This window comes from Mustela nigripes, chromosome 1 (genome assembly GCF_022355385.1).
Source record: "Mustela nigripes isolate SB6536 chromosome 1, MUSNIG.SB6536, whole genome shotgun sequence".
Lineage (NCBI taxonomy): Eukaryota > Metazoa > Chordata > Mammalia > Carnivora > Mustelidae > Mustela > Mustela nigripes.
Window position 1 is genome coordinate 33204034 of NC_081557.1, and position 11044 is coordinate 33215077.

An 11044-nucleotide genomic window follows, 5' to 3' on the forward strand; every position below is an offset into this window, starting at 1 on the left:
CTGCCAGAGAATTGGGGAAGGCTTCTTGGAGGAGGTGTCGTTTAAGGTGGACAGGACAGAGGAAGAGGAAGACAGGGTGGATGTTCCCACAAGGCAAGCTGCCAAAGCTGAGCTCCTGAGGTGGGGATGTCCAGGGTGGGCCCTCAGATCTGCAAAGCCATGCAGGTGGACTGCAGCTCTGGGCGTGTGGTAGGAGGCGGGAATTGGCTGGGTCACATTGTTTTCTTGTTCTTGTTCATCAGCCATTTACTGAGCATCTACTACATGCCAGGCTGGCTCTGGATCAACAGTTGTAATAATAACTGTTATTATACACTCCCTATGTGCCAGGCACGATTTACAGTGCTTTTTACGTGCAGACTCGTTTACTAGTAAATGTTCACTGAATGAATGTATGCATTCAAGCAAGTGTCTGGGCTAGAAGTTAAGGGCCGGCCAGTGCTGGATTCAAACGTCTGTGAGAGCCCACAGCTGGTAATACCCCCGTGTCCTGCTCTCATAGGAAATCCCCATGAACTTTGTGGATCCAAAGGAGTATGACATCCCTGGGCTGGTGCGGAAGAACCGGTATAAAACCATCCTTCCCAGTGAGTAACTCTGCGCCCCAGGGGGTAGGGATGGGCTCACCTTCACCTCATGCCCCTCGCCCTGAGGAAGACCTCAACCCTAGAGCTAGGTGTCCAGAGTCACCAGGAGAAGAGGAGGAGGGTTGGGGGTACCCAATGAAGAGAAAGGCCCCCCCTTGTGAGGGCAGAGGTGAGTTCATTCCTTCACCCTTGCCCTGGCTGTGGAAACCCGGAGAGAAAGAATGAGGATAATAGCAGCTCCCAGACAGGAATTTAAAGGCCTCTTTATCTCTTCAGAATGGGCAGATTTTAAAGAGGGGAAGATAAGGCTCAGAGATGTTAAGTGACTCACCCACAGTCACATAGCTAGGAAGTGCAGAACTGAGTTTCAGCCTGAACCTCCTTGACCCTGGAATCAAGCAAGCTCTTTTGTCTACCTTGAGTCGAGTTGGGTCTGACTGTGAGTCCTCTTAACAGCAAGAGCCACCCCACAAGGGAATGAGCTGTCTGCCAGAGTGTGAGCTCCCTGCCACTCAAGGTATTCAAGTGGTGTTGCATGATCCATCCCCTGGCAGATCTGAGAAGGATTTTCCCCTTTTGAGGGCAGTTAGACCAGGTGACCTAAAACTCCTCTTTCAGCCCTGGGGTGTCATTTTTCAGATAACTTTCATCAAGCCCCTATCTGCCTGTCACCCTTGCCAAGTTCTGGCCCCAGGCCCCAGGGCTAGCTTAGGGGGTGACTTGTTGAAAGTGAATCCCCACCAACCTACTCCACTCAGTTTGTGGAGTAACAAGGCTTTAAAAAAGCAGTTTTGCCATCAGCATCTCCAACAACATGTAAGATGTCATGACTTATTTTTAACTTTTAAAATATCGACTTGTGGTTGCTATGGTTACACAGTCTCTAGGTAGTTCCAGTTAAACAAAGCACCATTTAAGGCCAGGATGCATTATTCAGGGCTGCTCACCTCTTTCCTCATCTTATCACCTTCCAACCAACCAACCCCCTGTGGAGGGAGGGGCTCAGGTCCCCCAGAACCCAGGGCCTTGCTGCTCACTCAGAATGGCCCGTAGCAGTGGGCGGGATCCAGCCATCTCTCCTCCTGGTCCCCACTGGATCCCTGAAAGCTCTTGAGCCACTTCAGCTCTGAGCCTCCAGGCCTTGGATCCTCCACAGAGCATCCTCCACAGCCAGCAAGAATTGACCGTGGGCCTCAGACACTGGGCCAGTGCGGGGGTGCTGTGAGGCTCGTTTTCTCATTCATTTGGCACACATTGGCTGAACCCCCGCCCCAGGGGCTGGGAACTGAGGCATGAATGAGACACAGGGAATTCCCAGTCTAATGGGAGGAACAGATCCAAGGGCAGTTCATACGACAGACTGACCGGTAACCCCAGCTGGCAGCACAGAAGACGAGATATAAGGGAGCGATTTCTGTGCATTTGCCACTGTGTTTCCCAAATACCAAAAGGGTGCCTGGCTCATAGTAGACCTTCTGCTCCTATCTGGGTGAAGGAGGGAGGGAATGAATGAATGAATGAATGAACGAACGAACAAATGGACGTCTCTCGGATCAGCTCTCCCTCTCCATCCTCACTGCCATGTGACTTTTGTGGGTTAGGGCGTCTCTCTTGCCCAGTTCCAGGGACACCATTTGCAAAGACTGCATTGACGTAATGCCCCTGGCCTTGGGCCAGGCAGTAATCTCCTGACGGGTCTCCTGAGTCCTGCACTCTCCCCTCCTGCCTGTCATCTACCATTATCACAGAAATGGTGCAAAACAGAAATCCAGTCGTGTCCTTCTCCTCCTTAGACACTGTCATGGTCACCCTTGTGTTCCTTGTGTTCCAGTCTAGCCTTAGAAGCATGGTTTATAAGACCCTCGATCAGCTGGTTCCTCTCCACCTCATGTCTCCATGCCCCATCCTGGCCTGTGCCCTGGAATCGGTCAGAATGGTGTCCCCTACTGTGCCCCTACTGGGCCGTCACACCCAGCCTGGAGCTGTCAGACCACCCACTGCTTGCCTGCCTGCCTAGTACTTGGGGGCAGGCAGGAGGAGTCCCTTGCCCTCAAGCACAGTGCCAGGCACAAAGGCAGTGGGCTCATCGTGTCCCCAGTGCATGCCAAAGGCCCTGGTGTCTGGCCCGAGGGTGCTGTGCCCACTTCTGGCCCCTAATCTGGGCAGGTATCCACAAAAAGGGACCCCCACCCCGTCCCTCAGCACTCCCTCCCTGTTCCTTTCTTCTGCCTGGACCACCCAGCGTTGCCTTCCCTTCCCCTTCCTCCTCTGCTGCCCCGTCCCCAGATCAGCTGCCAGGACCTCAGGCCTTGGGGCTGGGCATAAAAGGGCTGGAGAGCAGAGGCTTATAAGTGTCTCCTGTTTCCCCTCCCTGGTTTTGGATTCTCTCTATCTGCTAACTTCTAGGGAGGCTGGTAATAAATGCAGTCGTAACAGCTCTGGGCTACATAATGCGTGTTGGGCTAAGTTACTGGCCTGGGGACAAGTTACCATTCACTCCTTTCACCTTTACAAGACCAGTAGGGCTAGGTTGGAAGGGATGTCTCCAGTCTGCAGACAGAGCAGGGGAAGCTAAGTTAGTGGTTCACATTCACACTACCAGCAAGTCATAGCATCAGGACTCGAACCCAGCTCTCCAGCTCCCCTGTCCTGCCTTGGAGAGCCCCAGAAATGGGTGCTGGCAACATCTTTAGTTCAGCCCTCCCTATTCAGGAGAGAAAGGGAAGCCCAGAGAAGGGACAAGACAGGCAGCTGGTGACAGAGCCAGAGCAGAAACCAGGCCCTGGGCCCCCCAACACCTCCCCAAACACCCCGCACAGCCTCCCTCTGTCTGTCCCATCTCCTCACTGCAAAGGAAGACTCCATCCAGGGAGGCTCTAGCTGGAACAGAACAGATTCTACTCCAGGGAGAGGGGCAGGAGGGTGTAAGACTCTGTAACTGCGGGATTGGATGTGCGAATGGGTTGGAAAAAAGAAAAAGAAAAAAGCTGTTTGTGCACACGTGCGTCGGCTGCTGAGATCCCGCGGTTGGATGGCAGGCTTGGAAGGCTCCACACCTTCCATCCCTGGGCTCTCCCTTGGCTTTCTACCCCCAAACCTCAACAGTCCTTTATATTTACAAAGTACTTTACGGTTTACATCACACCTTCCCAGCTGTTTTCTTATTTATCTTTCTAACAACTGCTTTACCCCCTTATTACAGATAGGAAAATTGAGGCTTAGGAAGACCGTGTGCTTTTCAAGTAGACCCAGCGCATTAGTGACCGTGTGTGCCAAACGCTTGTCGCTGCTAATAGGGATGTGTCTCCTAGGTCGTTCTTTACTTGACTTAACTCTGTCCTCTCCAGAACATGAGGCACGGGGAGACCAGGGCAGCTTAAGGGACACAGACAAGGGGCAGGCACTGATGCCACAGAGGTAGAGAGCCAGGGCCACAGAGATGGGCCAGTGTTTGGCTAGTGGGCAGGGGAAGGAGAAACTTCAAGAGTCTCAAAAGAAATGCAGGTGCCCTGTAGTGGGCCCAATAAGATGGGGCCCTGCACTAAAGGGGTTGTTGCACCTGTCAAATACCAGCCTCACCTGTCTCCCCCCCGCCCCAGACCCCCACAGCAGAGTGTGTCTGACCTCACCAGACCCTGAGGACCCTCTGAGTTCTTACATCAATGCCAACTACATCCGGGTATGTAGCCCCATCCCTGTGACCTCTCCCTGAAAGGGAGGCCCGAGCCCACAAGATCTATCTTCCAGGCTTGGCCCTAAGCCAGCGTGGCTCCCACCAGCAACCCCTACCCCCCAGGGAAAGGCCTGAGTGTGGGGACTAGGCCCAGGGAGCACTGCATCCGGCCCTGACAGCCTGGACTTGGCTGGCCACAGGGCTATGGTGGGGAGGAGAAGGTGTACATCGCCACTCAGGGACCCATCGTCAGCACGGTTGGGGACTTCTGGCGCATGGTGTGGCAGGAGCACACGCCCATCATCGTCATGATCACCAACATCGAGGAGATGAACGAGGTAGGCCTCCCCCACCCTGACCCCACTCCCCTGTGCTGTTCCCACGGGTCTGCCACTTTGTGCCCTTCGCAGAGCGTCTCGTTTCCATATTCCTCCTGAGGACAGTCTTGGGAGGTTGGTAGCCTGCCGCCAAAGTGGGGACATGGGAAGCCGAGCAGGGTGAGGTCATTTGCTCAGGGCCACGTAGATGGGCCAGCCTGTGATGGGAAACAGGCTGCCTGGCTGCTTCCCCACCAGCCAGGGCTCACTCTGGCAACTCCTGTACCAGTGCCAGCCCATTTACTCGAATCCCCAGAGGAGTCCTTTGAAGTAGGTATTACTCCCATTTGCCAGAGGGACCTGAGGCTCAGAAGGGGGAAGTAACGAAGCTGAGATTTGAACTCTGCACTCTCGAATTGCGAACCCATTGCCCTTTCATATCTTGCCCTGCTGGCCCTGGTGGGGCACTGGGGAGACTGGAGGATGCAGGCACTGTGAGTGTAGCAGCTGGTCTGGGCCCCTGCAGAAGTGCACTGAGTATTGGCCAGAGGAGCAGGTGGTGTACGACGGTGTGGAGATCATCGTGCAGAAAGTCATTCACACTGAGGATTACCGGCTGCGACTCATCTCCCTCAGGGTGAGGCCAGGGGCTGGGCTGGGCCGGGTGGGGAGGATGGGGGGCAGGGCCATGACAGGGGTCGGGGGGCACCACAGATAATGGGGTCCAAGACTCTGCTGTAGCTGAGATCCAGGCCTGTGCATTCTCAGGGTATATCCATAAGCAGGGATGGGGGAGGGGTGGATGACCGGAGGCATGACGAAACCTTAGTTGCATTTAAAGCTTTTGGATTCTCTGTATCTACACTGTCATTCTGAATGCTTTCCAGCTCTGCTTCAGACACGCTCAAGTCCAGGACTGCCTGGATGAGGGATCTCCATAAGCCTCCAGCACTGTCCTTACTTAAAACAGAAGGTCCATTGTCACATTGAGCTCCTGTAGTACGCAACCTGGACACCAGAGGGCAGGCGCTTCTTGCTACGTTTGGGTTTCACAGGGACGTGAGGGTTACACAAAAAAGATTTAAAAAAAAGGCATATACTATATGAACAATACAGAACAGCCCAGAAGAGTGTGTGTGTGGTGGGGGTACCCTCCAACCCTGAAGTTGTGCTTCTTCCATGCAAGGCATAACAGAGGAGACTGTTCCTTTGGAATCAGGAGGATTAATGGGTTCTGTTTTTGAGAAATAAGACCCATGTTTGGGGAAAGTAGAGCCCAATGGCGTAACCCCACGGGTTGGAAGAGGTGAGCCAGGCACCAGGAAGCTGGTGCTCTATCCAGAAACAGTCTGAAGTCTACTGACACTGGCAGCCACAGGGTCAAACTCAAGGCCTGAGACTTGTCCCTCTGATCGGCCCTCTCCCACCAGAGAAGGTAGAAGGTGAGGTGTCAAGGCGCTCAGCCCCAGAAGGGCAGTGACCACCTGAGACACTCTGAAATCTAGTCCTTGCCAGAGGGCATGAGAGAACCAGGAGGTGGGGGTTGAGGCTCAGGTAGCCACCATAGCCAGATAATCTAGAGGCCCAAGGAACCAGCTTTCTGCTTTCCTGGAAAGAGGCGGAAGTGAGATGAGGGCTGCCTCATTGTGTCAGTGACACCAGACAGCTTGGGGACATTTACTTTTGTCCATGAGTCTTTACAAGCGCCCACCCTAAGCCTCATTCTGGGTTGTGTCCCAGTAACATAGAGCTGTCCAAAGCCTGTACTCTTTCCTAGAGGAGCACCCACAGATGGTAAGTACCAAGCTAGTGATGGACGAGAAAACAAAAGACCGACCCTCTCTGTTAGCCAGGGTGCTCAGAGAGGGCTTCCTGAAAGTGATGGTGCTGACTGGGCTTTTGCAGGATGAATAAGGATTGACTATGGGGCAAACAAGGGGGAAGAATGTCCCAGGCAGAGAAAAAAGTAAAAAAGAATGGCATGGAAGATAGACTAGCCTTGAGAGTGTGGGGGGAGGGGGAGGGCACGGTTTTATCTACAGACCACTGGAATGCAGGAGCATTGAGTACTAGTATATAGGGGTGGGAGAAGGGCCTGGAGGTCTAGACCCTGGACCATGGATCCTGTTTGCCAGACTGAAGACTGAGAAGAATGGGTTTATTCGGAGACCAGCGGGAGCCCTGGGAGGGTTCTGAGAGGAATAGCGGCCTGTCCAGATTGGTGCTGCACACAGACCACGTCTGGCCATGTTGGAGATGGAGTAGTCAGGGAAGAGTGAGAGATGGCAGAGATGATAAAGGCCAAAGCAGAAGTTGTGCTGGCGCAGAGGAGAGAAAACTGACAAGACTTGCCAGGGGAGAACAGGCAGAGCAGAGCGGTGATGGGAGAGGGAGAGTCCCGGCACTCCGAGTTGAGGGACTAATGGGTGACCAGGCGGTTTGTCAAGATAAAGAACCAGAGGACAGGAGTGGATTGGAGAGGGACTCCACCTCTCTTGGATGATCCTGAGTTGCTGGGGCAGAACTGGCCAGTGAAGACCAGTGCCAGCATCACTGATGAGCTTTCACTACCAAGCTGGCTCTAGGTCTCTGATGCCACTGAGCCGTACACGGTGTAGACAGCAGAGGCCATCAGTCCCACTCCCTGAGTCCTCCTCGCTGTGTTCTTGCTGCTCCTCCCATCCCCTCTGTGGGCTGGTTTGTGGGGTCTAAGAGTTCACGTGTATCTGGGGTGGGTCTCTGTCTCCTGGACAGAGTGGGACTGAAGAGCGAGGCCTGAAACATTACTGGTTCACGTCCTGGCCCGACCAGAAAACCCCAGACCGGGCACCCCCACTCCTACACCTGGTGCGGGAGGTGGAGGAGGCAGCCCAGCAGGAGGGGCCCCGCTGTGCCCCCATCATCGTCCACTGCAGGTGGGTCTCCGCGGCTGGCCCCCTGGGCAGGGTGGCCTCCCTACTACTGAAGATGCTCTGTCCCTTACCCGGCATCCTTCCGCTCTCAGCGCGGGGATCGGCAGGACGGGTTGCTTCATTGCCACCAGCATCTGCTGCCAGCAGCTGAGGCATGAGGGAGTGGTGGACATCCTTAAGACCACGTGCCAGCTCCGCCAGGACAGGTCAGCCCAGGCGCAGGGGTGGGGGCCCACGGGGAACCAGGGGCAGTCGGGGGAAACTGATGCACGCACGAGGTCAGGGGCCAGAGGACACACGGCAAATGGACTCCTGGTAGGTAGGGAGCGGAGAGGACAGCTGGATCCAGACAGCTGGAGGCTGGATGGGGAGGGAACAGGAACAGGAACACCACTGGTGAGCAGAAGGGCAGGGGCGAGAGGTAGAGGGGCATGCCATCCCTGTCCCGCTATCTGTGTGTGGGGGGAGGGGCAGGAAGGAACAGAGGGAGTGGCTGGCAGGGATCAGACTTTCCACTCTACACAAAGACAAGACCCCTTGCGAATGATTGGTAGTCACGGGTTTGGGGGCGCCCTCCCACAGCCCATCCGTCCACAACCCCATGCCCCCATGTGTCTCTGCCCCCAGGGGCGGCATGATCCAGACATGTGAGCAATACCAGTTCGTGCACCATGTCATGAGCCTCTACGAGAAGCAGCTGTCCCGCCAGGCCCCAGAGTGATGGCACTCCTGCCCTGAGGTCCTCTGAGCACCACCCAACCTGAGTCTGGGCCCCCACCCTGGCCGCGTGCAGAGCCCTGCCTTGGGCCTGGCCTGCCCCCCCATCCCTGCCCCTCCTGCTTCCTTCTCTTCAGTCTGCTCCCTTCCTTCCTCCTCCTCCTCCTCCATCAGCCTTGGCCTGGCCCCAGGCCCCCCCCAATATAGCTCTTCCTACTGTACATACTGGGGATGGGGGCGGAGAGGGGGAGGGATGTGCCAGGCCAGGCCTGGGGCCCTGGGGCCTGACCCGCGCCATGCAGACCTGGGGCCTCAGTTTTTAACTATGGTTCCATTGCTACTTGATCCAAAACGTTTCTGTGCCGCACTCCCAAGTGTCTTGCTGCAGTGTGTCTTTCTGTCCACCCGTCTCTGCTGTCTATACCGGCCACTGTGTCTTCAGCCCGGAAAAGGGGTCGTGAGCTCCAGCCCCAAAGCAGCCCAGGCCAAGGCACCTGCCTCGGGCCCCCACCCCCGCTTCCCATGCAGCAGATTGCATTTTGCCCCAGTTACAGCGACCGGATGGGGAGCTCCCGAGGAGTTGACTGAGAGATCTCAGCTGGGGGAAGGTCTCTGGGTTGGGGTGGGGAGGGAGGAATGTCACAGCAAGGGTGACCTCCTGGTGTCAGATGCCCTCAGGAGGCAGTGACCAGCCTGTGAGGCATGGGAGGAAGAATGAGGGGGTTGGCTGTGAACCCAGAGGACCTGGGCCCCAGTGGGCGTGGAAGAATGGGGAGCTCTGAGGGCGGGGTGGGGTTTGGGCCCCAGATCTGTGTGAAACATTTCTCTGTGTCCCTGTGGGAAAGCCTTCCCAGCAGTCCCGCTGCGTGTTGCTCTGCGTGTGTTCCCGTGTCCATGCGTGTGTTGAGAGCCCGGCAGCAGGGCGTGCATGACTCTTGGCAACATGTGTTATCTTGGAGCCACGTGTTTTTATTGCTGACTTTAAATATTTATTCCACGGCAGACAGAGACATTTGGTGTCTTTTTATAATTTGCTCGTGGTCATTGAATAGAGCAATAAACGGAGCATTTTGAGCAAAACTAGACCCCTGGGTCTGTGTGATTGCCTCTCCCCTCCCTGCCTCCCCCAAATCTGGTCTTTGTGCACCCTCTGCACACACGCGCGCACACACACACTCTCTCTCTCTCTCTCTCAAGCTCCCTGGTGCCCCCGGTGAAGACTGGAAGTATAGACCAAATCCATTTGATTTTGGCAGGATTCTCCTATACCTTCCCCCTGCCCCCCCAGCAACCCATCCGGGAGCCCTGGACCATGGGGAGCCTCAAGGACAGGGATGAGAGGCTTCCAGAGAAGGCAGAGTGTTTGGCAGAGACTTCTGCTAGAGCGGAGACTTTCAGGTCACAGCCAGGCCCCTCCCTTTTTGGTCCACCCACTTATCCCGTGAGCCTGACTTGTCCCAACAGCAGCTGCATCCTGGAAATTTCCCTTGTAAGGCCGGGGCTGAGAGTATCCTCTCCCGAGGGGCCCAGACACTCTGCCCCTAGGCCCGGGTCCTGAGCCATACCAGACACTCCTGCTCTATTCTTAACCCTGCCCTCAGGGAGGCAGCAAAAGTAGCTCTGATGGGGTTGCTTTGGGGGGGGGGGGGTGTCACTCCAGGGCACAGGAGGGTCCAGGGCAGGGCTGCTGACCAACCAGTGGGTCTTTAGGAGGTATCAGAATTTTGTGTTTGTTGATCGAGGGTCCAAGCACCCAGCTCCACTACAGACAATGAGGAAACAACAGGGAAAGACTTGAACAGCCTCCTATGGTCCACCCAGATGAGGATTGAGCTGTAGGAGTTGGGGGAGGGGGAGCTAACAGTGTTATCTTATCTCCTCCCCCAGGGTGGCCCTGGGAGGCCACTCAAGCTGTGCAGGCACCAGTCACAGAGTACAAGGAGAACAGTCACCCCAGGACTTCTGCAAAATAGCCAACTTCCTTGACCCCCGGCCCCACTGGCCTGTGGGCACATGTACATGTGTGTATACGCATGTGTGCATATACACACACACAAACACATATACACTCTACCCTGAGTCCCTTGGCTCAGAGAGGACCCACTCACCAGCAGTGAGAACCAACACCTCAGCCAAAAGGGAACAGGAAAAGTTACCTGGACCACCACCCTTGGACTCCCGCCCACACGCCTGGGCCCCAGCATTTCCTCCCACCTTGGCTCCAGCCTCCCTTCCTCCACTCCCCTCCCCACAAAGCAGCGTGCCAGTCTAGCTGAGACAGCTGTGGAGCCTCAGTAAGGGATCGCCCCCAAGGGGCCAGACATATAAGGAACCCGTGACTCCTGGTGGCTCCACTGTTGGGGCAAAAGGAGGAGGAGACCAGCCCGCCAATAGCCCAGGCACGGCTTCACCCCCAAAGACGTGGACGCAGCATTCAAGGGTTAGGAGGAACTGGTCACACAAAGGTAAAACTCCCCTCTTTCCTCAAGAAGGGTCAGAGCCTACCACCTTTGGAGCCCAGAGCAGGACGGCCAGAGTAACCTAACTAACGCAAGTCCCAGGTAGAAACTACACCAGGTGAGTTGTCGCACAACGGAAACGAGATTTCCAGCAAATAAGACCACGAGGAATGACTTCCAAAGCCGTGACTCCCTGACCAAGGGCAAGTGGGTTTCTTTTATAGTGGGTTAGGATGAATATTTAAATAGGGGAGCCTTGTCATCACAAGTAGACGTGGCATAAGATCATGCATGCGCCTTAAGGAAACACGCTCAGACATACATTGTATGTCACGTAAATGAGGCTGAGACTCCTCCTTGAGGAGATTTTAGTATTCAA

At 55.4% G+C, this 11044-nt stretch overlaps 1 protein-coding gene across 3 annotated transcripts in view; it reads left to right on the forward strand.

Moving 5' to 3' along the window:
• PTPN5 (protein tyrosine phosphatase non-receptor type 5) overlaps positions 1 to 9289 on the forward strand; it is a 54627-nt gene extending 45338 nt beyond the window's left edge. For all 3 annotated transcript variants that reach the window (XM_059407267.1, XM_059407257.1, XM_059407275.1), the window contains 7 exons: positions 503 to 587; positions 4187 to 4266; positions 4461 to 4598; positions 5104 to 5214; positions 7332 to 7492; positions 7582 to 7695; positions 8117 to 9289. In XM_059407267.1, the coding sequence (XP_059263250.1) occupies positions 503 to 587; positions 4187 to 4266; positions 4461 to 4598; positions 5104 to 5214; positions 7332 to 7492; positions 7582 to 7695; positions 8117 to 8210 (783 nt within the window). In that variant the 3' untranslated portion in view covers positions 8211 to 9289. The remainder of the gene's footprint in view (positions 1 to 502; positions 588 to 4186; positions 4267 to 4460; positions 4599 to 5103; positions 5215 to 7331; positions 7493 to 7581; positions 7696 to 8116) is intronic.
• The last annotated feature ends 1755 nt before the right edge of the window (positions 9290 to 11044 follow it).